Source organism: Canis aureus, chromosome 15 (genome assembly GCF_053574225.1).
Source record: "Canis aureus isolate CA01 chromosome 15, VMU_Caureus_v.1.0, whole genome shotgun sequence".
Lineage (NCBI taxonomy): Eukaryota > Metazoa > Chordata > Mammalia > Carnivora > Canidae > Canis > Canis aureus.
This window is the reverse complement of record NC_135625.1, coordinates 52,201,622-52,228,985: the sequence shown is the minus strand read 5'-3', so window position 1 is coordinate 52,228,985 and position 27,364 is coordinate 52,201,622. Positions and strand designations below refer to the sequence as shown.

The 27,364-nt window shown below is 55.3% G+C and overlaps 2 protein-coding genes across 14 annotated transcripts in view; one reads left to right on the top strand and one right to left on the bottom strand.

The window, feature by feature from the left end:
* Nucleotides 1-1,065: 1,065 nt before the first annotated feature.
* Nucleotides 1,066-20,768, bottom strand: ZNF467 (zinc finger protein 467). Of its 13 annotated transcripts, none has more exons than XM_077849768.1 (7): nt 19,078-19,544; nt 17,403-17,514; nt 17,016-17,091; nt 16,398-16,511; nt 15,474-15,587; nt 11,636-13,083; nt 1,066-1,438 (listed from the first exon to the last, which is right to left on the bottom strand). In XM_077849768.1, the coding sequence occupies exons 3-7, from the start codon at nt 17,047-17,049 to the stop codon at nt 1,229-1,231; spliced, it is 1,920 nt and encodes a 639-aa protein (XP_077705894.1). In that variant the 5' UTR covers nt 17,050-17,091; nt 17,403-17,514; nt 19,078-19,544; the 3' UTR covers nt 1,066-1,228. The 13 variants fall into 13 exon arrangements, with proteins under 13 accessions (XP_077705894.1, XP_077705893.1, XP_077705896.1 ...); XM_077849767.1 differs by having other exon boundaries at nt 19,165-19,544; XM_077849770.1 differs by lacking the exon at nt 19,078-19,544 and adding an exon at nt 18,717-18,863.
* A 1,130-nt stretch (nt 20,769-21,898) lies between these two features.
* Nucleotides 21,899-27,364, top strand: part of LOC144284170 (SCO-spondin-like) — a 51,840-nt gene continuing 46,374 nt past the window's right edge. Inside the window, exons 1-11 of the mRNA XM_077848497.1 lie at nt 21,899-22,731; nt 22,970-23,128; nt 23,513-23,595; nt 23,709-23,888; nt 24,139-24,383; nt 24,473-24,572; nt 25,535-25,693; nt 25,782-25,861; nt 26,301-26,438; nt 26,667-26,838; nt 27,035-27,275. Of these exons, the coding sequence (XP_077704623.1) occupies nt 22,682-22,731; nt 22,970-23,128; nt 23,513-23,595; nt 23,709-23,888; nt 24,139-24,383; nt 24,473-24,572; nt 25,535-25,693; nt 25,782-25,861; nt 26,301-26,438; nt 26,667-26,838; nt 27,035-27,275 (1,607 nt within the window). The 5' untranslated portion in view covers nt 21,899-22,681. The remainder of the gene's footprint in view (nt 22,732-22,969; nt 23,129-23,512; nt 23,596-23,708; nt 23,889-24,138; nt 24,384-24,472; nt 24,573-25,534; nt 25,694-25,781; nt 25,862-26,300; nt 26,439-26,666; nt 26,839-27,034; nt 27,276-27,364) is intronic.

Below are 27,364 nucleotides of genomic sequence, written 5' to 3'. Positions count from 1 at the left end.
TGTAAGACGTGTTGGTTAATTCCAAGGATCCATAGGGAGTGAAGAGTAGCTGTTTCTCCCACCCTGGGCCCAATTAGGGAGGTGGGTGGGAGGGGAATAGAGGGTGGGGGTGCTGTCTCCCCCTGCCCCAGGCCCTTGGAATCATCCCCCCCCACTCAGGATGCTGGTGGGGAGCCTTCCCAGTGCCCCCATCTCTCCAATCCACCGCCTGCCAGCTCCCCTTCAAACTGCTCACCCTCTGTGGAAGCCTCACCCCTGGGTGGCTCCTCCACGCTCTGTCTCTTCACCAATAAGCCTCAGAGCAGGCAGGTGCTCACATGCACATGTGCACACACATATCGTTTACAGAAACACTAAACAGAATGGTCATGTCTGCTGGAAGAGTGCTCCATTCTTTTGCTCCTGCAGTGACCTAAAAGTCAGCTGGGCTTTTTCATTTATGGTCACGTCAAAGCCTTTTTGCTATTAGAGAAGAACATATAAATTTAAAAATTACTTGTAAAATAAAGGAACATAAAGCAAAATTATTATCTTTTGGGGTTTTTTGGAATGCTACGATGCATCTCTAAAAACGTTCATCCGATCATGGTGGAGATGCAAGAGGTTGGGGGAATGTGAGCACCTGGAGAGCCTAGGTCCACCACTGCCAGCATCTGATCAGAATCCTGCTGCCTGCAGCCCTCCCCTGGTGGACAGACCGGCCCTGCGCCTGTCTGGTCCCTGTCCCATCCCCGCCCAATGCCAGGACCCTGCATTTCCTTCTCTCCTCCTCCAGATGTGGTATCACAGTGAAGCTCGTGGTCTCCATTCAACCGTGTACCCTAAAGAGGTGTTGAAGCCTTACCCCCGTCGCTGTGAAGGTGACCTTATTTGGAAATGCAGTCTTTGCAGATATCATCAGGTTAAAAAGAGGCCATTACAGTGGGCTAGTCCAATATGGCTGGATCCTTCTAAGAAGAGACACAGAGAGAGACACATGCAGAGAGAAGACCACGTGAGGACAGAGGCAGAGATCGCAGCAATGAGCCTACAACTGTCATGTCAGAAGTTAAAACAACGAGTGAGTATCCAGCAGCAAAAGAGTTTATTTGGGAACAGTGCAGGAACTGCCACGTGAAACACACGAACGATGGGAGACCGTGGACAAGTCTGGTGAGCAAAGGTGGACGCCGACCCTTTATAGAGGAAAGTGGAGGGAGTAACTGGGAGAGAATGTTACGACAAAAGTTCATTGGAGGAAAATAGGAGGCCCAGAGTGGTGGCGGCCTCTCATTGGCTGCAGGTGATTAGAGTGACACTGTCTCATGGGGATCCCTGGGTAGCTCAGCGGTTTGGCGCCTGCCTTTGGTCCAGGGCAGGATCCTGGAGACCGTGGATCGAGTCCCACGTCGGGCTCCCTGCATGGAGCCTGCTTCTCCTTCCTCCTGTGTCTCTGCCTCTTTCTCATAAATAAAGAAATAAAGAAATAAATAAAGAAATAAAGAAATATTTTTGGAAAAAAAGTGACAATGTCTCATTGGCTGCAGGTGATTGAAGTGACAGCCTCTCATTGGCTGCAGGGGAGGGCAGCGAGCAGTTGTGGGGCAGAAAGGAAATCCGCCTTCTTCCTGCGGCTCTATGTAGGCGGCCACAGGTGGAAGAAGTGTGGAAGAGCCATCCCTTCGTGGTTTTCGGACTCCGTGTTGAATGAATTTTCCTTTACTCGTTTACACAAAAGCAAGGAATGGCCAGTAAGGATTGCCAGTGATACCAGAGGCTGGGAGAAAGGCCTGGAATGCATCCTCCCCCAGAAACGTCAAAGACACAGCTCGCTGACTTTGGACTCCCACCCTCCAGAACTGTGAGAAAATACATATCTCAGTTTCCCCCGTTTGTGGGACTTTGTTACAGCAGTCCTGGGAAGTAATCCAGTGCCCTTGGTGAAGGAGCCCTGTAGTAGACTCCTGCACGCTGGGTTTGTGTGGGCGCGTGGGCGCAGGGGAAGCAAGCAGAGCAGGCAAGCTAGGCAGGCAGCCTGCAGGTAGCCCTCAATCCTGGAGCCTGGAGATGGGCCTAAGCTGGGCAGCATCACTAAAGTTGTGAACCAGGGCAGCCCGGGTGGCTCAGCGGTTTAGCGCCGCCTTCGGCCCAGGCCATGATCCTGGAGTCCCGGGGTCGAGTCCCATGTTGGGCTCCCTGCGTGGAGCCTGCTTCTCCCTCTGCCTGTGTCTCTGCCTCTCTCTCTCTGTGTCTCTCATGAATAAATAAATAAAATCTAAAATAAATAAATAAATAAATAAATAAATAAATAAATAAATAAAAAATAAAGTTGTGAACCATAGGCTCTTGTCCCAGATTCCTACCCACCTGCTCCATGAACACATCTTGAGGTCCTGCTAATGTCCTCCACACACACACCTGTCCTTCCTTCCTCCACCCTGTCTCACCCCCTCTGCGATTCACTTGCTGGACACCAGCACCTCTTCCCAGTGCCTCTGTTCAGGATGTCACAATATATGTTTACTATGGAGACTAAACTTCATCCTGTGACAATTGCTCACTGCTCAAAATCACAGCTGGTGACCACCATTCCACCTAGACTTCTTTCTCACCACTCATGATGACTCCATAACTCACAATCGCTCCTGGAAAGGGAACATTTTGCAACAGATCCCCAGGCCCACTTTCAGTGGCTTCGTGGTTTCGCTCAGGTCTGGGCCACGAGGAAATGTGACTTCCTATCTTGGGCCACTGGGGCAGGAGCCCTGTTTTCTCTCCCAGGAGACAGGCATGCACTAATGCAGTGGGGGAATGGACCATATGGCCGAGAGCCCAGTCCAAGGGACATGGTGTCAGCAAGTTACCCCACCTCCTCAGAGAGGCCCTCCTGGCCCCACAGGTGTAATTCATTGCTTCCTATCCTTCATCCCAGGACCCTTCACATAACTTCCCTTACACATTGACCTAATATATCCACCCACTTGAGTTCCTTGAAGACCAGGAATGTGTGTATCCTCTCTGCAAGAAAATTGCAGAGTCTGCTGTACAAAAGTACAGGCTCTAGGAAAATGCAAATCAAAACCACAATGAGAGATCAACTTACACTCAATGGCTACCATCAAAAAAACAGAAAACAAGTGTTGGTAAAGATGTGAAGAAATTGGAATCATTATGCACTGTTGATAGGAACGCAAAATGGTGCAGCCACTGAGGAAAACAATGTGGTGGTTCCTCAAAAAATTAAAAATAGGACTGCCCTGTGATGTAGCAATTCCACTTCTGGGCATATGCCCAAAAGAATTCAAAACAAGGACCCGAAGAGATAGTTGCACCTCCATGGTCCTAGTGTATTATTCACAATAGCCAAGAGGTGGAAGCAACACAAGTGTCCCTTAATGGATGAATTGATAAGCAAAATGTGATATCTACCTACGATGGAATATTATTCAGCCTCAAAAAAGGAAGGAAATTCTGCCACATGAGACAACATGAATGAACCCTAAGAACATTACTCTGACTGAATAAGCCAGTCAAAAAAAAAAAAAAAAGAAAGAATACTGTGTGTTTGTCCTTATCTGAGGGACTTAGAGTATTCGTATTTCGTAGAAACAGACAGTAAGTAGTGTGATGGTTGCCAGGGACTCGAGGGAGGGGAGTGACTGGGGAGCTATTGTTTAATAGGTACAGAATTTGAGTTTTGCAAGATATATCAGTCAAAGTTTTCCAAAGAAACAGACCTAAGACGATGTGCATAGAGAAAGAGAAAGGTTTATTATAAGGGATTGGCTTATGTGATTATGGAGACTGGCAAGTCAGACTCTGTAGGGGAGGCCAGAGCCCGTGGACCTGTAGAGAGACCCAAAGAAGAGCCTGTCCTGCATCATACACCTCTGCTGGCTGAAGGCCTATTACCCAGAGAAGGTCAGCCTTGGTTCTGCTCGTGTCTTCAGCTGGTGGTATGAAGCCCACCCGTAATATGAAGGGCACTGCTTTACTTCAAGTCCACCGATCTAAATGTTAATGTCATCCAAAAACACTGCCCAAAAAACATCCGGAATACTATTTGGCCTAATATATGGGCTCCATGGCCCAGCCAAGTTGCCACATAATGTTAATCGTCACACAAGACAAAAAGAGTTCAGGAGGTGAATAGTGGCAACAGTAGCTCAACGGTGTGGACGCACTGAATGCCACTGAACTGTACACCTAAAAGTGGTAAAGATGGTGTGTGTTCATGCTATGTGTATTTTCCTACAACTTAAAACAATCTTTTTAAAAAAGGACAGGTTCTAGAACTGAACCACTGGGTTAGTTTCATCATGTACTGCTGTGTGACTGTGGGCATGTTACTTAGACTCGCTGAGCCTCTTTTACCTCCTCAGAAAAGCTAAATAAGGGGCACCTGGGTGGCTCAGTGGTTGAGTGTCTGCCTTTGGCTCAGGTCATGATCCCAGGGTCCTGGCATTGAGTCCCACATCGGGCTCCCCACAGGGAGCCTGCTTCTCCCTCTGCCTGTGTCTCTGTCTCTCATGAATAAATAGATAAATATTCTTTAAAAAAAAAGAAAAGAAAAACTAAACCAAGGACAATGATGCCCACTCATAGGATGGTGGTAAGAAAAAGAGGGCAGCCCCTGTAAAACCCTTAATTTGTAGAGTACTTAGCACAAAGTAAGTGTTCAAGATAGTTTAGTTTATGACTATTATTCCCAGCATCTAACAGTGCCAGACACATAGCAGGTACTCAAGGCATGTTTATTGGATGAACGAGTGACCTCATTCAAATGACTTAATTGCTCTGTGCCTCAGTTTCCTCATCTATAAAGTGAGGATAATGTAGTTATTGTGAAGATTGGTTGTGTTTATTTTTTTTAATTTTTTAATATTTTATTTATTTACTTGAGTGAGAGAGAGAAAGAATGAGCAGAGGGGAGGGACAGAGGGAGAAAGAGAACCAGACTTCCTGCTGAGTGGTAGCCTGATGCAGGCCTCAATCCCAGGCCCCTGAGATCATGACCTAAGCCGAAGGGAGATGCTTCACTGACTGAGCCCCCTAGGGGCCCCTGTGTTTACATATATGTACATACACACACATGTATATACAAAGAACTCAGGCTGGGGCCTGGCACATAGCAAGTATTAGGTAAATATGTGCTACCATTATTACTAGTGGTAGTAACAACAAACCCTCCCCATACCGCCTGCCCCACTGCTCCTGACTGCTCAGCTCAGCACTTAATTACCTGCTGTCTTGGATTGTTCTGGATTATCCCATCTCCTCTTTGTCTGCTCCGGGCCTAGCATCCTTCAAGACTCACTCAGGACCCTCCTCCTTACCCTGCCACCTGTGACTGCTCTGGCCCGCTGCCTCCTCTGCTCTGGACTCCTCCTGTGCTCATCCCTGAGCCACACCACTGCATGTGAGGGTCTAGGTGTTTGGTGATGCTCCAGCCCTCTGTCCCTAAGGCTTAGCGTTGTGAGTCAGGACCTTGGTTTTTGGTTCTTTGGAGTCTCCTCGAGCAGCCAAAATGCCGGGCCCCAAAGCCACAAGCTGCCTGTCTTCTCTCTGGACTCTAAATGCCACGAGGGCAAGATCTTTCATTTAATTCCCTATAGTGTCTGCACAAGGCTGGATAGACATTAAAGCTCAGCCAGTCTTAACAGGTGGAAGATTAAAACGCCAGAGTGTCCCTGCCTACAGAGTTGACCAACCAAGCCTGGGGAACATATGGAGATTTCTGACTCAAGATTCACAGAGATGTCCAGCAGGTCCCTCTGACCCATGGTTCTCCTTGTCCAGCCCTACCGATGGAGAAGGGGAAGAAATAGGGGGCTGACTGCATGGAAGCTTTTTTGTCTTACTAACATGGAATAGGCCGACTTCACTAGATCCTAGATTAAGTATCTCATAAGTTTAGCCACTTCCTTTTGCTCATTTAATTGCTGCCAAATACCCTCTTTAAAACTAATTTAGGGCAGCCTGGGTGGCTCAGTGGTTTAGCACCACCTTAACCCCGGGGCGTGACCCTAGAGTCCCGGGATCGAGTCCCACGTCGGGCTCCCTGCATGGAGCCTGCTTCTCCCTCTGCCTGTGTCTCTGCCTCTCTCTGTGTGTGTCTCTCATGAATAAATAAATAAAATCTTAAAAAAAAAAACTAATTTAATTTCCCAAGCCTGGTGTCCCCTAGAAAGACAAAAGGAACAGTGTGAGCATCTGAATATCTCCCGATACAAAGCACACCCGCCGTGTGTTTATCCACCACACACCAGGCTGGCTCCTTCACTGACCCCTCCTGCTCAAATGGAAAAGCAACAACAAGGCAGGAATGGAGTGCGTGGGAGCGCTGGGTGCCCGCTCATTGCTATTCATGCTAGAAGGAGTGGTGGAGCTGTCAGGAATGGTCTTGAAGTCACAAGCAGGTAGGAAGCATCGTCTTTTGGTCACCGTATGCTCTGGTGCAGGAGGCCAACACAGTTCTTCATCTTTCTCCACCTCCCCCGGCCACATGGTCATCACCAGAATGGCTATGGGGATGTGTTCCATCTAAGACCTCCCAGTTAGGTCAGTTGGGGGTTAGGAGATTGGGGGGGGTAGGAAAAGACCTAGAGATGGGGGAAGTGTCTGTCCATCAGGAATGAGTCCCTTGCTCTTATGTGTACAGATCCCCTGAGTGCTGATGGCCACCCAAAATCCTATAAAATGATAGCAATAAGAGAGTTGTCCCTGGCCCATCCATTTAGGATGGGGTGGAGGTGGGATACAGAGAGGCCTGAGGACTCTAATAAAGTCTAATAAAGTCTAGATCATGAGGAAAGACTAGTGGATGCCTTGTGGGGTTCAGGCCTCCATGGTGTTTGTCATCTCTGTGAACTATTATAGTCCAGGGAAACCTGCTAGAGAGCCATGGCTTCCGTGGTAAGTTAGTTTGGACTCCATTTCCCTCACAGGCAAGAACTCGGATCTGTGGGGTAGAAGAGTTTTCTAACCTGTTGGCAGCTATAGGGATGTGAAGCTCATTCTTCCAGCTACCAGGACAGTGGGCTGGGATCTAGGGCATCCCCCCTTGCACCCACTAACCCCCTACCCCACCCCACCCCTAACACTGCAGGCCTTGTACTGCCCTCTCCCTGACCCTAAGAGTAACCTTATTGCCATGTGCCATCACATAAAAAACAGTGGACAGAGTTTCTGTTTGGGATGAGAAGGTTCTGGAATCCTAGCAGTGATGTTTATATCACATTGTGAATGTACTTAATGCCATTGGAGTGTATACTTAAAAATGGTTAAAATGGTAAACTTCACATAATGTGCATTTCACCATGTTAAAGGCGTGGGAAGCACGGGTTCCATGGCACTTAGGAGAAAAAGGAGAATCACCAGCTGTGAGAGACCAGGATCTGAGGAGTCCACGGGGCTTCAAGGGGCACAGGGGAGAGGTGGGTGGGGAGAAGGCTGAGTTGGATCCTTCCTCTCCCTCAGTCCTTAGCTGGACCCCGTCTCTGCTCAGTTCGTGTTCAGACCCACATCTTCCACCCTGTTGTCTCCTGACTTTAGAGCCACAAAACTACTAAGCGCTCATGTGGCATTTCCTTCACCTTCATCTCTCATGTCCAATGCAACCTCCTGAATGACACGTGGTGTAATCAAACACCCCGAGGTTCAGCTGTGGCTGGTACATATGGGGGGCAAAGACCGGGTACTTAACACCCAGAGGCTGCCATCAATCTTTGTTTGGAACAGGAGTGGAGAAAAATAAATAAATTTCAATTAATTAATAAAACCTTCTGTTTTCTATGTAGAAATAGTACATTTGTGCTTTACTTCTCAGAGCATTTTCACATGCTGGGATGTGGTTCTAAGGTAAAAAAAGTTGATGCTTTACCAAGATAGTCATACCTGGGCTGGTTCACACCAGGGGTGTCGTGAGCGGTGCATGTTGTAACTGCTCGGAACTCCTCCCTGCAAACAGCCCTCACGAATCCCAGTCTTTCATTGAAGACACACTGCATTTTTTAGCATCATCTCCTGTCTTTGTTGTGTTTCTTTTTGTGAGCAGAGGGAGAGGGAGAAGCAGACTCCCCACCAAGCAGGGAGCCCAGTTCGGGGCTCAATATCAGGACCCTGAGATCATGACCTGAACCGAAGCAGATGCTTAACCATCTGAACCACCCAGGCACCCTCATCATCTCTGGTTTTGATTACCACCAGGCTCGAGACTAAATGCTTTGACTATTTGCAAACAAACTCAAAGGACAAAGATACACCTTGTCAGGAGATTCAAAAGAACAGGAAGTCTTGTAAATGTCTCGCCAAATATGCTACAGGATAGAAAAGCTATTCTTTTTTTTTTTTTTTTTAAGATAGAGACAGAGAGCACCAGTGTTGGGGGGCGGGGTGAGGGAGCAAAAGAATATATATATTTTTTAAGATTTATTTCCTTGAAAGAGGGGGGAGGGAGAGAATGCGCATGCTTGCATAAGCAGGAGGGGCAGAAGGAGTTTGAGAAAGAGATCCCAAGCAGACTCCCCACTGAGTGCAGAGGAGGATCTCAGGACCCTGAGATCATGACAGAGCCAAAACCAAGAGTCAGATGCTCAACGGATTGAGCTACCCAGGCACCTTGGGAGCAAAAGAATCTTAAGCAGTCTCCTCGCCCAGCATGGACCCCAATGGGGGGCCCCCATCTCAGGACCCTCAGATCATGACCTGAGCCGAAATCAAGAGCCAGATACTTTAACCAACTGAGCTACCCAGGCGCCCCTAAAAGTTGTTTTTACACAAGAATTCCAGAATGTTTTTTTTTTTTAATTCCAGAATGTTTAGAGAAATATAAACATTGGTATAACCAACATAAATGTTGCTTTCATGTGTTTGATTTGAAAAGTCTGTGAGATGACTTTTTTTTAGCAGGAATCACAAATTCAGTGCCTGGGAGGCCTGGGAGGTAACCCCAGAGAGCAAAGCCAATGGGCGAGCTGAGGGCCCAACACACTGCACCTCTCTCTGTGTCTGAAGAGGCCACTTCCACTCAGCTCCAGCCACAAGTGGCCAAATCTTCCAACTTTTCACAAGAGAAGCTGGAAGTCCAGAGTTTCAAGTAAAATTTCCAAGTATTCAAAATGCTGCCAGGGCCGAACTCAATAGCCCCTATTTTATGGCCACACGCCACAGTCTCACCTGGAATCACCTACTCATTCTTGGCCACAAAAGATAAATTAACTGCATTCCCATGCACGTGTGTGTCTTCCTTCACTTTATAGTCAGAGAGGCCTCCTAACTAACCTACCTCAGTAGCACCTTGTACCTTACTGGCACCTTGGTCTCATTTTCTTCTACCTTCTGTGGAACTGTGCATTTGTGATTCACCACTGCAACCTGAATTCTGTCCCCACTGCCCCGGGAGCAGCTCTCACCAAAGCCGCCAACGATCTCCTTGCCGCAAAATCCAGAGGATTTGGAAGTTCTTATTACGTGACCTCTTGACAGCCTTCAGCTGCTGACTTCTTCCTCTATCTGGAAACACTGCCTTTGCTCAGCCCCGCTGTGCATCTCAGGGTTTCCCTTTTCGCTCTCTGGCACCGCACGCTCCCAGTCTTTCCAGGCTTCTCTGCACACCATCCCCTGAAACATGAGTGTCCCGAGGGCTCTGTCCCAGGCCCCCTCTTTGCTGGCTCCACACTCACTTCTTGTGGATCATCCACTGCCCCACAGCTTGAGAAACATGCTAATGGGCCTCAGACCTCTCTCCAGCCCAGGCCCCCTTCGGAGCTTGCACCCACAGGGCCTGTTTCCTACTAGGCACGCACTGGTTCCATCCTCTCAGCAGATCCAAGACTGCTCCCCGGGGGGCAGAACTGCTCCTCTTCCTGTGTTGCCCATCTCAGGGGAATGCCACTGTCAAGCAGAAATCAGGCCAACCTCGCCACCCTCCATCTCCCTCTCCATCCTGTACCTGGTGAGTGTCTCTTCGGTCTTCTACTTCTCTCCATCTCCTCTGGCACAGCTGTGGTCCACAGTCTCCACCACCCGTCACCTGGACTGCACACCTGCAGGTCTCCCGTCAGCCCCTCTTTAAAGGCAGCCAGTCATCTTTCTAAAATGCATCCATGTCAACGTCATCCTATTCCTGCTCTGCCCAAACCCTTGCATGGCTTCCTGCTGCCCCTGGGTAAAATCTGAACTCCCTCATCTGTGCTGAAGGCTTTCCAGGTCTACCTGTCCTCGTCCTCATTCCCGGGCTACTTGGGCAGCCCTCTCATTCCACGCTCACTCTGCACTCCAACTGTGCTAGACTTTGGACCTCTACATGCACATCCTCTCCCCCTTCATCTGGCCACTCATGCTCATTCTTTAGGCCTCACATTAGAGGTGTCCTCATCTTGCAAACCTCTCAACATTTCCTTGATTTTAGGTGCCTTCACCAAAGGCTTCTCAGCTCGCCCTAGCCTAGGATTTCTTACATTTCTTGCAAGTCTGTCTGTCTCGCTTACTACCTAGCATAGTGCTTGGCATGCAGTAGGCGCCCAGTAAATATTTGCTAAGGTTGTTTTTGGTGATAGTAATGCTAGAGTTGGAAATTGCCTCAGCCCTCATCAACCAACAATCTATGGTAATGAGAAAGCAGAGTCCCAGGAAAATGAATGCTCTGCTCCAGGTCCTACAAGAGGCACAGGAGGGGTCAGGCCCAAGCCTTCTCCAAGTCCAGCATGTTCCCCTTTGTCCTACTCTGCTCTTCACTGCTTACCAGCCAGCCAGCCCTGGCTGGGCACGTGCAGTTACAGGGACATCTGGATCAGGCATCCATCATAAAGACAGAACTTAGGGGAAATTGTGTTGGGAAAGCAACCTTCATCTGCTGCTCTTGTCCTTCCTCACACTGCCAAGCAGGGTGGGGCTGCTGTCCCAAGATCCCCTTGGGAAAGATCCAGAGCCCACGGTGTGTGACACTGTCTCGTGGGAATGGCCAAAGGGCACCCTGCCCCCTCTGCATTCCCTACAGCTCTAGCCTCAACACTTCCAATGAGAAATGCATGTTAATGTTTCTTCCATCAAATGGCTGATCTAGAAGCAGCAGCCGGGATAGTGGTTTAGCAATTAACTCTATTATATTTTCATTTGGTAGAGCCCATTTTCAGCAACTGGCTAAATTTAGCTTACCCGGGATAGGAAGGGATGGTCCTTGGGAGGACTGAGGTGGGCAGTGGATGAGAAGAGGCAAGGGGTTCCCACCCTGTGCTCATTTAATAGCCCCAGAACTTCAGATTTTAATTTTAATAACACTTCACACAGATAACCATTCTTTCACTCCCCCTGTAGAGGCTGCTGACCCAGCCAGGCCGTAGCCAGCGTGGGCTCCAAAAAACAAATGTCTGCTTTCTGATGGGGTCTCTTGGTGGGATTCTTTCCAGGACTGGGGCCTGAACCGTTCCCAGCAAGTGTTCATTCTTAGCATTGTCTTTGTCACAGAATGTCAAAGCTGGTTATCCTTTCCGGACTTCTCTCCGGCAAGATAAGGAGGGAAGGACAGCCATCGCGACCTAGGCCATCGTGCTCACCGCCCAGAAGATCTGCGGCATGGATCTCTCCAACCAGTGAGCCAGCCGAGGAAGGGTCCTGGGGAGGAGAGGGTTCAGAAGAAAAGGGGGGGCGCCCCTACCTCTGTCGGAGCGGGCCAGGCTGGGGCTGAGAGGTCGGCGTCGGAGGCCGGCTGGGCCGCTTCGCCGTGGATGCGCTGGTGCCGCACCAGGTGGGTCTTGCGGCTGAAGCTCTTGCCGCACTGTGGGCAGGAGAAGGGGCGGGAGCCTGTGTGGATGGCCTGGTGGCGCACCAGATTGGTTTTGGAGCTGAAGCTGCGGGCGCAGACGGCGCAGGCGTGGGGCCGACTGCCCGTGTGCACCGCCTGGTGGCGGCCAAGGTGTGACTTGCGGCTGAAACGGCGGCCGCACTGCGCGCAGGCGAAAGGCCTGGCGCCGCTGTGGGCCCTGGCGTGGGCGACCAGATTGGGCCTGGAGCCGAAGCGGCGGCCACACTGCGCGCAGGCGAAGGGCCGCTCGCCCGCGTGCGCCCGTCCGTGCCGCGCCGGGTGTTGCCCGGGGGCGAGGCCGCGCCCGCAGTCCGGGCAGCAAGGCAGCTCGCTGGCCGGAGCGCCCTGGGTCGCCGGTGTGCCTCCGGGCGCTGGGTCCCCGGCGGTGCCCAGGGCGCACTCGTCGCACCCGAAGGGGCGCCCGTCGCCGCGGTGCAGACGCTGGTGCGTGGCGAGGTTCTTCTTCCAGCCGAAGCTCAGGCCGCAGGTGGCGCAAGAGAAAGGCTTGGGCCCGGGAGGGGACCGGGTGGGGGACGGAGCGGGGGAACCGGGCGAAGCGGGCGCGTCGGGAGAGGCCGGGGTGCGGCCGGCCGCCTCGTGCACCCTTTGGTGCCGCACCAAGTGCTGCTTGTGCGTGAAGCTGCGCGAGCACCGCGCGCACTGGTAGGGCCGCTCGCCGGTGTGGATGCGCTGGTGGCGGATCAGGTGAGTCTTTTTGCGAAAGCGCTTCTCACACTCGGTGCAGGGGAAGGGCCGCTCGCCCGTGTGCGTCTTCTGGTGCGAGCCCAGGTGTATCTTCTGGCTGAAGCGCTTGCCGCACTCCGCGCACGGGTAGGGCCTTTCGCCGGTGTGCGTACGCAGGTGGCGGGTCAGGTGAGCCTTCTTGCTGAAGCGCTTGTCACACTCGGAGCAGGGGAAGGGCCGCTCGCCGAGGTGGCTGCGCTGGTGCAGCAGCAGGTGCGTGCGCTGCGCGAAGCTGCGGCCACAGTCCGGGCAGGCGCAGGGGCCCTCGCCGCGGTGCAGCCTCTGGTGCAGCCGCAGAGTCAGCTGGTCCCGGAACCGCCGCTCGCACTCCCCGCAGCCGTAGGGCTTCTCCGAAGGCGGGGCCCACCCGGCCAGCGCGAGCCCATCCAGGGCCCCTGGAACCCCGGGCTCCAGCTTGTACGTGGCGGCCAGAGGCCCCAGGTCCGGCGCGGGAAAGGGGCCAGGGAGTAACGACAGATGCTGGGGCCATTCGACTTCCTCTTCCGCCTCGTGATCCTCCTCCTCCACCTTCACCTTCCGAATCATCCACTCATCACCTGGGAAGTCAAAACGAGAGGAGCCGATCAAGCCCCACTTTTATTCAGGCAACGTTTATTGGCCAACACGACCACCACCGCTTCTGGAACCCCGAGGTCTGGCTTTTGTTCTCTCCATTCTAACGGAAGTTTCCGGGGAATTACCAAACCTGCAGGTCGCCTTTCAGTCCCCCTCCGTGGTTCTCTGCAGCCAAGAAAGGTGGGGAGAGCCCCCAGTCCCTCCTGGGGCTTTCTCCTGGCTTCCTGGGGCTGAGGGGGTGTTCCTCTCTGCCTCTGTAGAAAGGGGTACTTTTGTGCCTCCTGAATATAAACGATGCTCATGCAGTCCTCAGGCTTCACTCTAGGTTCCTCTGCTCACCTCAGCTGTCCCCCCCACCCCATCTTCCAGCCCTTTCCAGAACCACAGTCTCCCATCAGCTGAGCAGCTCTAACAACCTTCCAGTGGCCAGGGAATTGCCCCTCAAAGGCTCTCCCTGCCCCTTACTCCCTTCATTTTGCCTCTGGTGCCAGGTGAGAAATCCCAGTTTAGGAAGATGAGAATGGAATTTTTGGGAATTGGGGAACCACTGAGCAGTGCCAACCTCTGGAGAAGCAGAGAGGGCCCTCCACGGGAGCAGGTTTGAGGTGGGTCCCACTGGAGCTTTGCCCTTCTTGGGCCCTGCGATGGTCCAGCCAAAAAAAAGCTCAGGTCCCAGACTGGGAACATCCACTGGGTACTCCTCTGCCACCAGCTAGTAGTGTGACCTTGGTTACCACTCTGAGCTACGTGAGTTAGTTTGCTTAGGCGTAAGGGTTGTATTAGTTCATGGTTCCTAACCATGGTGCCACATCATCATCTCCTGTGGGGGCTTTCTGTGGGAGCAGGGTGCACGAATCTGTTCTCTTTCTTTAAAGCTCCCCAAATCATTCTTCTTTAAGCACCACTGAACCAGATCTGAGTTCCTGTCTGGCTCTATAAGTCTGTAATAGCCTGAGCACTATTGGACATGTGCACACGGACTGTCACAGATTTACTCCTGGTTTCTTTATACTGGTCCATCAGTTCCAAACAACTATTTATCCTATTGTCCTACTGCTTTTGTTTCCATTACACCAGTCTTCTACTCAAGAACCATCAATAGCGCCCTGTTATTTCCAAGATAAATTAAGTTTGAGCTGCATCTGAGATTCACCCCAACCTAGTCCAACTTTCTTCCTACCCTCAGGCATAAACGCTCCCCTGCAGCCAAGTTGGTCTGCTCTAACCCCAGCCACATGTTGACTTCTCTGTATTAAAGTTTATTCTCAGCCTAGAATGTTTTCCCAACCTCCACCCTGCTATCAGGGCTGATGTCACAACTCCCTCAAAATGCAGCACAGATCAACAAAATCTGACAAATCCAATGCCTGAGGATCACTTATACACCTACAGCACTTACTATTAACACAGTTATGCTTACTTGCAATGTGGCTTTATTGTCATTTGTTCTTTTAATTCTTTATTCTAGTTCATACTAATGCCATCTCAACTAGACTTTAGTTCCTGAAAGGCAGACATCTTGTGTTCCATTTCTTTATGTGTCTAATAAAAATGAGGATTGCCACCATTTATTGAGTGCCAGCCACAGATGACACACTATCCACTGTCACAAAGCTTCACAACAACCATGGTGTGGTTCTTCTCCCTGCTTACAGGTGAACAAACCAGCTCCTGGAGGTGAAGGAGCCTAAGATCACTTGGCTAGTCAACATGGAGCAAGGATTCAAACCAGGTCTGTGCCAGCCCAGGAGCAATCTCGTTCCCTTCTACCTAACACAGTCTGTACCTAGCAGGCCCTCCATAAACCCCTGGAATAAATGACATCACTCAGGCAGAAGGTGATATGGTTGGTGGTAGTAAAAGGAAATGATGGCAGCATTGTGGAGAGAGAAAGTCAACTGTTCGATCACCCTGGGTGTGGGGGAGATGAGTCCACTGTGACATATTTGGAGCATCTGGGTACCACTGAGATTGAGATTAGTGGAGACTTGGGGAAGGGAGCTTGTTTGGTGGAGAGGCAACGAAAAGGTAGGTCATCCTGGGAATGGTGATTCAAGTCATCAATAAGCACATACTTGGCAGGGGTGGGGGGTAGGAGAAGAAGTTAAGACTTCTAGAGGATGTGGGGGTAAGGGTCAGTTTCCCTGGGTGACCAGCCTCTCTGAGTCCTGTCATCTAGGATGTGGAATGTTCCCTCCCCCGCCCCCACCGGGGGTGCTGAAGCTCTATAACAGAAAGGTGTCAAGGACTGGTTCATCTTAGGTTGGAAGAACCCAAAGTGGCTGCCTCATCAGATAACAGTCAGGAGTTTACAAGGCCCCCATCCCCTATGCCTGGGCCCCTGGTGGGCTAGAGACATGGGAGGACTTACCTGGGCAGGAGCCCATGGGCTCAGCCTTCTGTGGTGTGCATGCCTGGCCTCCTCTGCAGGGAGCTTCAGCTTCTTTAGTGTGGCCGCCTTCCTCTGGTCTGGGGGCCTCGTGCCCTGGCAGAGAACAGGCTACCTCAAGGACTCCAAAGACATCACAGATGCACAGAGGCCCCACTGGTACTATCAAGCAGGGACTTAAGAAACTCGAATCCCAGCCCTGCTGTCAGGATTGTGTCCCACATCACACATGCAGAGACTGAATTCTCAGTTGCCCCAGGGCAGCCTCAGGCTCCTACAGCAGGGCAGGGGCAAAGGCTCTGTGGGTTGCAAGAGCCACAACTCTGAGGAGCTTCTGGAATAGGTGTGTGAGATAGTGGAAGCAAGGAAAGGTCCCTGCCCTGAGACTCCTTAGGAGGAGGGATGCAGACCTCCCAGCCACCAGATGGACCCAAGTTCCAGGCAAATCATTGCAGAAGATCAGAATGTCAAGAAGCCAGACACGGGCCTGCTTTACGGGCCTGCTTTACGTGTCTTCTCCAGGAGCTACTTAGCCACCTTCCTGCCTCTTCCAAATCTTGCTCAAATCTTACCTTCTTACCCACCCCCAGGGGGGCCTACTCTCATATTATTTAATCCTGTAACACTCCCTCCCCTATAGCTCCACCTCAGGCTCCCTCACCCTGCTTTATCCCCGCCCCTCCCCATAGCACAGAACCCCTTCCTACACATTTGTTGTTTGCTGACTTTCTGCCCTCTCTAAGATTAAACTCCTGGAAGGCAAGGATCTTTGTCTGTTTGGTCATTGAGGTATTCCAAATATCGAGAATAGCACACTGGCACTTAGTGGGTGCTCAACAAATACTTGATGAAGAAGGAAAGGTAGATCCCACCCTGAGCCACTGTTCATGGTCCCCACCTCCTTACCAGAGCATGTGCCCAGCACGCTGTCTTCCCTGGAAGGGGACATCTGTTCCTGGTTATGGGACCCTTCCCCGGGCTCACTTTGGGGGGCCATCTCCGGCTGTCCCACAGAGAATCCTGTTACAGATGGAAGGATGGGACCAAGTAAAGCATCTAGTACAGAACAGGTGATCAAAGGGAAGGGCTCTTCCCCTTCCCCCCCCCAAAAAATCTAAGTTTTTTTTTTTTTTTTTTTCCAACTTGCTCAGGAAGGAAGGGTCTCTAGCCAGCATGACAGGGGATAGCCAGGCCCCCCAGCAGCCTGGCCAGGTATCAACCTCAGCCCCTCTGCATTGAGTCAAGGGCAGGTGAAGGAAGAGTTAGAACAGATTTAAATATTCGGGTGCTCTGTGAGTAGGCATGTGCACATGCAGTCCAGCACAGCCTCCACAGGGCCAGGCACTGAAATAGACCCTGGTGGAGCTGATGCTGCCCTACAGGTTCCCAGGGGTCTCTGGGGTCTCAGGGTGGCAGTCCCCTGAGGATGACCCTGCTGTCTGAAGAGTAGGGAAGCAGCCGGCCCAGGGTGCCCCTGAATCCTGGCTCCCACCCACCCATGTTCCTTGAATGCTGCTGGCTCACCCAGGGAACTGAGGGCCTCAAAGGTCTCTCTCATGGCAACCCAGGGTAGCTCCTCCTGGGGATCAGGCCACAGACCCTAAGGAGAAAACACATCCTTGTTCGCATTCATCTCTGGACAGCTGCCACCTGGGCCCTGGCTCTGCCCAACCTCTCCCCATCAGCTATCCCCAGGAGCTCCAAAGGTGAGGTCCCCAGGTACAGGTAAGGGGAATGAGGGAAGATGGGCTTCAGAAAGCCAAGAGGTCTTCAAAGGCCAAGGACCAGGTCTTGAAGCCCCTCCTGCACGCCCTGGTCAGCTCCAGATATCAGCTGCACCCCCACCCTCACCTGATGGGTCTCTGCACCAGGCCCAGCCCACCAGTGGTCCCCACCCCCCAGTGCCCTTGCCTGGGGACGTGAGGAATCAATCGACTCTCTGGGGAGGAGGTGGAGAGTGGAAGATCGGGGTGGGGAGCCGGGAACTTCATCTCCTGGGCCCTCCAGCTGTCACTTGCTGGAGCTGGTGAAATAGGAGCCAGCCAAGGGGCGGAGGTGAGTGTCACTATTGGGCAACCGGTCGGGGAGGCCCTCAGAGGAGGGTCTTCACTGAAGGCAGGAAATGGCTCTCGCTTCCTCTCCCCAAAACCATCGCCCCTCCCCCTCAGGGCTTCCCCCCGCAGGGACACCCCGCCCCCGGGACCCCTCCCCAGCTTTTCCTTCAGCGGGTTCCCTGCCCCTCCCCCCGCAGATTCCCCTCCCCCCCATCCCTGGCAGCTTTCCCTCTGCCCCTCCCTTCTCGGGCTCCCTCTGCCTTCCGCCCTCTCTCCCCACCGAAGCTGGCCGACTCCCCAGCTCCGCCCCCTGCCCCGCCCCTCCGGCTCCTCCCCCTGCTCCCGGCCGGCCCGCCCCCCCGGCCCCCTCCGGTAGGCCCTCCCCAGCCACCGCCCCCCTGACCCTCAGCTCCTGGCAGTCTCGGCGGCGACCGGGCTCCCTTCCTCCTCCTCCCGGAGCTCGGGCCGCCTTCCCTTCCCTCCCGGTTCTCCCCCGGCTCCATCCTCCTCCCCGACTGCACGCCCTCTCCCTTCCTTTCCCCCTCCTCTTTTCCTTCCTCCCTAACGCCGCCCTCCTCCTCCCCGCTCCTCTCCCTCACCCCGCACTCCCCTCCCCTCTCCCTCTCCTCCCCCACTCTGGTTTCCCTTCCTTCTCCTTTCCTCTCTTCACCTCGGCTCCCTCCCTCTTCCCCCTCCCCAGCCCTCCTCCCCTCACCCTCCCTTCCTCCCTCCTGCAGCTCGCCTTCCCCTCCGAGGCCCCCGGCTCCCTTCCCCCTTTGCCTCCCCAGCAGGCTCTCTCTCGCTTCCCTACCCTCCCGGTCCCCAGTCCCTAGAACCGCTCTTCCCCTCCCCCCTCCAGTCCGCTCCCCGCGCTCCTTCCCTTGTCCCCCGGCTCCCCCGAGCCTGGGAGTCGGAGGCTGCGGCTCGCCCCGGACCCTCTGGCGGACCGGGCTCCTCTCCACCCCTACCTCCCAACATACCTCTGCTCCCCTCCCCTCTCTCAGAGGCTACCTTCCCGGTTTCTGCTCCCCACTGACTTCTACCCCCCCCAAGTTTTCCTCCCGCCCAGACCCCTCCCGTCCCACCCCCTTCCCCGCCTCCGTGGGTCCCCTGGAGCCTCTCCGCCCGGACCTCACTCCGGGCCCGGCCCTTCCCAGGCTCCCGGACTCACCTGTCAGCGCCCTGCTCTCCCGCCCCTCCTAATCGGCCGGATCCCTCGGGGGTCCCCCTTCCCCCACGGCCCCCTCCCACACTCCTCCTCCCCTTTCCGGAGACTCCCCACTCCCTCCCCTCGGGAGCCTCCCAACCGCCTCCCCCGGACTCCCACCGGGCCCCCTCCCCCCTCCGGCCTCCGCCCCTCCCTCCGGCTCCCGGGTCTGCCCTCTCTCCTCCGCTACCGTGACCACCCCCAAGCCGGGCCCTCCCTCCCCAGCCCCTGCCCCTCCCTCCCCCGGCCCCAGCCCCTTCCCTGCCCTTTCTCCACCCCCCAGCCCCTCCGGCGCTCCCAGCGCCCCCACCCCCGGGGCTGTCACCTGCGCGGAGCGGGCAGTGACTGAGTGTCGGTGTAGAAGGGGAAGCGGGCGGAGCCGCCAGCCGCTGGGCGCCGCCACGGCCCGTACCTGGCGGGCTGGCGGGTCGGCCCTCCCCGCTGTGGCGGGACCCAGGCGCCCCGGCCTCCTGCCCCGGCCGGTCCTGCTCGCAATGGCGCCCGCTGCCTGTAGCTCGGGTGCCGACTGCCCGAAAGACTGACAGACTGACAGCCCCGAAACTTCGCGGGGAGGGGAGAGGAAAAGACGCGGAGGGAGCGGGAGCGGGGAAGCGGCGCCCGGCGGGGGGGAGGGGAGCGCGGAAGCGGGAGGAGAGCTGCGGGGTACCCCGTGGGGGAGGTAGGGGCAGGGGGTGCGGGAGTGGGTTGCGGGAGGGCGCACGGCGGGGGGAGGCGTGCAGGTGACGGTGTGGAGGGACGGAGGCCCAGAGTAGGTGATGGAAAGTGGGAGCCTAGGAACGGGGGGGGGGAGGGAAGAGGGGGGAAGGGAAGGGAGGAGTGTGGGGGGAGGGGTGGAGGAGGGAGAGGAGGCAGGGAGGAGGGCACGCGGGCTGCGCGGGAGGGTGCTGGCTGGCGCCGAGGGAGGAGCCAGGGGAAAGGTGGAGCGCGAGGGGAGGGTGCGGTACGGAGTTGGGGAGGGGGAGACGAGGGGGCGTGCTCGGGGGAGGGGGGCCACTGAGTGTCGGCGGCGCAGCCTTTGAATCGCGAGTGCCCCGCGGGAGCGAATCTGTGCCGCGCGTCGCGGCGGGATCGAGTCTCCGGACTGTGGGTCCGCGGGGCTGGTCTGGGAAACTCCGACCCCGCCCCTGCTCTCCACCCCGAGTGCCCCCGGATCCGCTCCGACCCACGACCGCCGACCCCGATTCCGGAGGACCCGATCCGACCCCTGCGACTGGAGCGGGGGTCCCTTGGGGCAGCGAGGGGCGGCTGAGGGAGACAGAGCTGGGCCTCAGTGCCCGCTGAGAACGGGCCCTTTGAAGCAGAAATTGGGGTGGGGGCTTTGAGCCGGTTTCCAGGAGAAGGCGGGGCTGGAGAGGAGGCACCAGGGGGTGAGGCTGGAGACCCGCTGGGCGGAGACTCTGAGGGCGGGGTCCGGGGAGGGGGCTGCGGGGAGGGGAGAGTTCTCTGGGCGCGGTAGGGGCTGGTCGTCCCACTGGCCTGGCAACCTGTACCAGTTAGGTGAGGAGGTATGCCCTTAGCCCTCAGATCCGGCTTCTGGGGGACTTGGGGTCCCCGCCCCGGCTTAGGATGTTTTTCTTCGGCCTTGCCACCCTGGCACTTGACTCCTTCTGAAAGCTCCCTATAGGGAGCCTGTCCTTGTCCAGCTGAAATGTGGGCTGGTTATTTCAGGCCCCCTCTCCCTTTTCTTTCTCTCCAATCTCCCCTGGCTACCAGCTTCCTCCCTCCTGCCCCCTTTAGGGGAAAGGGGAATTGTGATTTGGGTTTCTCCCCAATCCAAGTGTTGCCTTTATCACCTGTGGTTGGAATCCAGAGCTGGGAGGGAGTCTTCCAAGAAGCACAGCATACAGCAAGGGTACCGTCAATATTCCCTGATGTTTAGGAGAGGCATGGGAGTAGGTGTTACCTGGAAGTGCACAGGTACCTCGGAATCAGCTGGGAAAGGCTCTGCAGTCTCCTGGATAGGCTGCTTCAGCAAGTCGGTGCACAGCCGGCTTTTGGCCCTGGGAGCAGAATGTGTCTCTTTGTGCTAGGGTAGCCTGTGAACACCTGTCTGCCCTGGGGAGACCTGCAGTGGGGGTGTGAGCATGTGAGGCACAGGGAGAGAGTGTATAGGGTACATGAGTGAGAGACTGGGAACAGCAACATGTCCAAGGTTCAACCCAGGCCTTTTCTGAGGACTCTACCTGAGAGCTCCCGATGGGAACTCTCTGTACCCTCTTTGGGCCACAGGACCAATGGTGGGCCCAGGAGAAATCCCTGGCATGGCTCTGGTTCCCAGCAGCCTTCTCACCCTAGGTGGGGTAACTATGGGGGTCTGGAGATTTATGCAGTCTGAGGCCTGGGCCACATTCCAGCCTGGGTGTCCTGGAAGCTGGTAACCAAGAGGTAACCAGGATTCACCTGGGCCAGCTGTTGCCCCAACCGGATACTTAGATTATCCCATGAGGCTGCCTCGCCCCCAGCACTGGGGGGGGGGGGGGGGGGGACTGCCTTCCAGGCCTCTGTCTCCTATGCACCTCCCCTGCCAGCACACACACTTCCCACCCTTGCTGATCCTCCCTGAGGCTTGCTGTGTTCCTTGCCCAGGCTTCCTGGTTCTGAACCCTAGAAGACTCTCTCAAAAGGAGACCGGGATGGACCCAGCCAGCCGCACATAATCACCCCCCTAAGGAGTCAGACCACAGAGGAGAGGGCACACATTCTCCCCCCTGTCTCCACACAGTCCAACCAGCCTGGAAACTCAGCTCCGTCTGCTCACTGGTTCCCAAGTGCCTAGTGGGAGAGGGGGCAGGAGGAAGCAGGAAAGGGAGCAGGGAGAGAATCATACTCAGAATTTTAGGGCTAGAAGACCATATCAGTCGGGATCCCTGGGTGGCGCAGTGGTTTGGCGCCTGCCTTTGGCCCAGGGCGATCCTGGAGACCCGGGATTGAATCCCACATCGGGCTCCCGGTGCATGGAGCCTGCTTCTTCCTCTGCCTATGTCTCTGCCTCTCTCTCTCTCTCTCTCTCTCTCTCTCTGTGACTATCATAAATAAATAATAATAATAAAAAAAGAAGACCATATCAGTCATTTATACAATAAGATAACCATTTTGTGGGGTCACAGTTCCTCTTGCGAATTTAATAACAGTTATGGAACTATCCTCAGAAAAACGCATACACACGCAATTTCTTTTTTTTTTTTTTAAGATGTATTTATTTGAGAAAGAGAGAGAGAACATGGTCAAGAGCGAGGTGGGTGGTGGAGCAGAGGGAGAGAGAATTTCAGGTAGATTCCCCGCTGAGTGCAGAGCTCTGACATAGGACCTGATCCCACAACCCTGAGATCATGACCCAGACCTAAATCAAGAGTCTGATGCTTAACCAGTTGAGTCACCCAGGTGCCCCTGCACACACACAATTTCAAAGTGGAGCCCTTGAGTCCCACCCAAGCAAACATCCCTGGAAGCCCCTGAAATTTTTTTACTAGCAAGGAAATTGAGGCTCAGAAAGAGAGAGTGGCTTGTCCAGAGTCCACACTAATTTGTGGTACAGCCTGAGGGGAAAATATCGGAGGCTCAGAGTGTCTGGCTGTAGCCCTGGGCACATGCGCTCCCCCACTGAGCGTTCACACACACATGCATCTATGCACACACAAGAGGGGCAGGAAGGTGATGGTTTCCAGGGAGAGTTGGCCTCCAAGGGGATTGTGCAATGTGCAGGCAGGTCCAATCTGGTTCTGAGCAGCTGGTGCCCCAGGGCATGGGGCTGAGATAAAGCCTCCCCAGCCCCATGGGCCTTGTTCTAGCTGTCTGGGCTGCCTTGGACACATTGCCACCTGGCTGCTGTAGAGCACACGCCTGCCACAGCATTGCCTTCCCCAAGTCCAAGCCTCACAGCTCCCCAAAGCTGACCTGGGGGGAGCACCATGCTGCTCCCCGCCCTCCTCTTTAGGATGGCGTGGGCACTGGCTAACGGGTAAGCAGCCCAGCTTGGGGCCCCTCTAGCTAAGATCCTCTGCTTCTGCCTCTTGAGCAGGACCCTCTGGGGCAGCCAGATGCTGTCCCCTAGGCTTCTTGCTCCCAACCAGCCTCCTCTTCATTTCACTAAACTTTCCCTGGGAAGGTCTCTTTTGGGAGTGGGATCACAGGACAGGGCTTCTTGGCAATAGAGGGGCTGATGGCTACAGTAGCTGTCATTTCCCATCTGTGGGCAGGCGGTGGTGTGAGCATATGGAAACCTTCCTGGTGGAGGAGGAAGTGACCCCCCGCCAGGAGGACCTGGTGCCCTGCACCAGCCTCTATCATTACCAGCGCCTGGGCTGGCAACTGGACCTGTCCTGGGGTGGACGTGCAGGGCTCTGTCCCATCTACAAGTAAGTGAGGGTGGGAGTCTGGGTTGGCTGCTGAGAAGGAGAGCAATGGAGCCAATACTCTGAGGGGAAGGTGAATTGGGGGGGGTTGCCCTGGAGAAGCAGGCATTTGGGAAACATGTCTGGCTGGGCTCAAGAAGAGTCAGGAGTGTGGGATTGGGCATAGGCAGCACAGGGAGAGGTACTACGTCTCCAGTCTGCTTTGTCAACATCACTCTCACTTTGCACAAAGGGAAATTGAGACCTGGAAGGGCAATCACATGAGAAAGTCACTCAGAGAATAGATGACCAAATTGGATGTCCCAGGCCATCCTCAGGGACGGGGACGGAGACAGGGCTGGGCTGAATACTAACTTCTTCTCCCTGCTGCCCGCTCGGTGGACCCAGGCCCCCAGAAATCCGGCCCACTGCAAGGAACCGGACAGTGAGGGTTTGTTGTCCAGGCTGGGGGGGCACCCACTGCACCCTGGGTAAGCACCTGCTATTAACCCAAATCTGGGGTTTTGTGGAGGCCGCCTGAGGAGGGAAGCTGGGTCCAGGCTGACTCTGTGGGTTGCCCCATTCTCTCCCTCCACCCCCACAGCCCTTGCAGAGGCCAACCCTGGGGGCCACTGCTTTGCCACACGGCAGTGCCAGCTGCAGGCAGGCTCAGCTAATGCTTCTGCACGAAGCCTGGCAGAGTGCTGTGCTTGGCCTTGGGGACACAGCTGGCAGGATGGCCGCTCCCAGGCCTGCCTCAGCTGCTCTAGCCCACACGGCCCAGGTGAGTCTGCTGCCCTGGCTATCACTTTCTCCCCCTGCAGGCACTGCTACAGAATTCTTGGGCTCTGGGCCTTCCTGAAGGGCCCATGCCCATTCCCCGGTCCTCTGGGAGAGTCACCTCCCATCCCTCCTGCCTCTAGAGTGAACACACACTCTCCACCTGCCTCCTGCTCCGGAAGAAGCCCCGTGCCCTCATCCTCTACCCTCCTGCCTTCACACGCAGAGGCTCATAGTTGATGATTCTCCTCCAGGCAGCTCTCCCTCTCCAGCCCTCCTGCAGCCCCTGGTGGGGGCCGTGGCCCAGTTCTGGAGCCAGCGCCAGCATCCCTCAGCCACCTGTGCCACCTGGTCAGGCTTCCACTACCGAACCTTTGATGGGCACCATTACCGCTTCCTGGGCCGCTGCACTTACCTGTTGGCGGGAGCTGCTGATTCCACCTGGGCTGTCCACCTCACGCCCAGGGGGCATTGCCCCCAACCTGGGCACTGTCAGCTGGTGAGGGAGGGGGAAGGACACAGGGAGGGAGCTGGACATGGGAGAAGGTGAGCCACTGAACACCTCTTCCATTTTGTGTCTCCCCCAAGGCTCGAGTAGTGATGGGACCAGAGGAGGTGCTGATCCAAGGCAAAAATGTCTCTGTGAATGGGAAGCTGGTACCTGATGGGGAGTCCCAGCTGCTCCACGGTACTATAGGGAGTGGGAGACTTCCCAGTGCCTCACTGTTCCTGGGGACAGCCTGCCTAGCCCTCAGGGCAGGGGGCTGCAAAAGGGGCAGTTGAGTGGGAGCCTGTTGCCCCATACCTACTGCTGCTGGGAGGTATCTGGAAATGAGGAAGCCAAGCTGACTCCTGCATGGCGCCCCTGTCATACCCTCCCAGGGCCGCTTGGGGCAAGTCCCTCTACTTCACCTCTTTGGGTGTCAGGATGCCTGCCTGGGCTCAGTCAGTAAAGCATAGGATTCTTGATCTCAAGATTGTGAGCTTGAGTCCCACCTTGGGTGTGGAGGTTACTTAAAATCTTTAAGGGGCCCCCCAGGTGACTCAGTTGAGTAAGCATCTGACTCTTGATGTCACCTTAGGTCATGATCTTGGGGTCATGAGATGGAGCCCCATGTCAGGCTCTAAGCTCAGTGTGGAGACTGCTTGGGATTCTCCCCCACCCCTGCCCTGCCCTGCTCTGTCCCCTGTCCCCTGCTTGCTCCTGCTTGTGCTCATGCACCTGCATGCTCTCTCTCAAATAAATAAATCTTTTAATAAAATCTTTTAAAAATTAAAAACAACACTCTTTTCCCACCTGCCTCCCAGTGGTGTGAGGAAGGGCTTAGTGCTACTAGACGGGAGCCTCTCCTACCAGAACTTTTTTCCTGGTTTTCAGTCCATGAAGTGAGGTCGGGGTGGGGTTGTGCGTGTGTGCTCACAAGAGCTTTGTGGTTCACCTATTACTTGTAGTTTCTTGTTCAAGAGGGCATCTGTAGTGTCCACAAACTTCTCAGAGAGGGCTCTGATGGAAAGCCCGTTGCTTCTCCTTTAGAGAATATGAAGTGCAGAACTCCTAGCATTGTCAGAATTCTATTGCCACTCCTTCCCTGGGCAGTCCAAGCCCTGGTGGGAGAAGTGGGAAGTGTGACCCTGCCTTCTCTTGCCCAGGGCTGAGCCTGCAGTGGCAAGGAGACTGGCTGGTGGTCTCAGGGGGCCTGGGGGTCACTGTGCGCCTGGACAGATCGACTTCGGTCTCCATTTCTGTGGACTATGAGCTCCAGGGACAAACTCAAGGTCTCTGTGGCGTCTACAATGGCCAGCCTGAGGGTAAGTGGGCATGCTGTGGTGGTTGGTACAGGAGGGAAGGAAAGACTGGAGAGCCCAGACAAGGCACCCCTGCCTTACCCGTCCCCAGATGACTTCCTGGAGCCTGGAGGGAGACTGGCTGTGTTAGCTGCCACCTTTGGGAATTCCTGGAGGCTCCCTGACTCAGAGGTGAGACCATAGCCCTCAGGGAGCCCCTGTTCCCTGCCCTGTCCCTCCCCACCTCTTCATTTCTCTGACATCTCCACACCTCTGTTCTGTCTTCATCACTGGGCCTGCTCTGTCCCAGGTCCTTGGTTTGGGACAGGCTCAGGGTCCCATGGAATTTATGTGGTGAACTGACCACCCAGGAGACACACACCACAACCTGGTCACTGACCAGCTTTGGTTAACTAGCTAGTTATCAAACCTCCTGCCTGGGGGTGGATGTGACCCCAGCTCCCTCACCCCTTACCAGAGGTTACAACTTTGTTGCTCCCCAAAACTCCAGGATGTCTGGGCTGGTGGCCATGACAGTGGGCCATGAAGCAGCCATGAGGGTAGTGGCCACTTCTCTGGTGTCCCAGTTAATGTCCCTCAGCCCCCATTGACCTGACTTAAATGTCTCCAGCCTGGGTGTCTGGATTCGGTGGAGGCAGCCCAGGGCTGTGAGGACCCCCTGAGGGGCACAAAGGCAAGCACAGAGGCCGAAGCTCAGGATGTGTGCCACCAACTGCTGGACAGTCCATTCAGGGAATGCCATGTGCAGGTATGGGTGGGGGTGGAGGTGGTATCCACCACCAGAGAGGTGGGAAGGATGGGTGCTAGTGAGGTGCCAAACAGGGAATCTGGTCCTGTCATTGCTTTGTATGTACGTGTGATCTCAGAGGTCCCTTCTGGTGCTCATTCTGTTTGATTATAAGTCCGGGTGTGATTAAAGCAAGAGGAGGGCGTGCTGGCCAGGCTGGTTGACTGAGGGGCTGTCCTTTCTCTGCAGGCTCCCCCTGCCGAGTACTACCAGGCCTGCATCTTTGCCTACTGTTCGGGGGCCCCAGCAGGCAGTGGGCGAGAGGGCCGGAGGGAAGCCGTGTGCGCCACCCTGGCCAATTATGCCCAGGAGTGTGCCAAGCAGCATATCCACGTGGGCTGGAGGAAGCCAGGCTTCTGTGGTAGGGCTGGTGCCTGCCCCTCTCTGCAGAGTCCCTAGCCTCCCCACCCTGGGGGCGGGGAACCCACTGACAGCAGCCCTGTGGCCCCGGTTTCTGGAGCGCTGGGCGTCCTCCCAAGGGGTCTGGAAGGAGGAGCCCTCCCCCCACCCCCACCCCACCGGGACCTCACAGCCCTCTCCCGGCCCTGGGCCCGCAGAGCGTCTGTGCCCTGGAGGCCAGCTGTACTCAGACTGCACCTCGGCCTGCCCACCCAGCTGCTCCGCGGTGGCAGAGGGAGGGGAGGGGTCCTGCCGGGAAGCGTGCGTGAGCGGCTGCGAGTGCCCGGCCGGCCTCTTCTGGGACGGCGCCCTCTGTGTCCCTGCCGCCCGCTGCCCCTGCCACCACCGGCGCCGGCGCTACGCCCCCGGGGACACCGTGCGCCAGCGGTGCAACCTGTGGTGAGTTCGCGGGCCTCGCCGGCCCTTTGGCTGGGGTTGGAGGCCGCGTGGGCCCCTCGGAGTGCCCCCTTATACTCTCTCCGCAACCT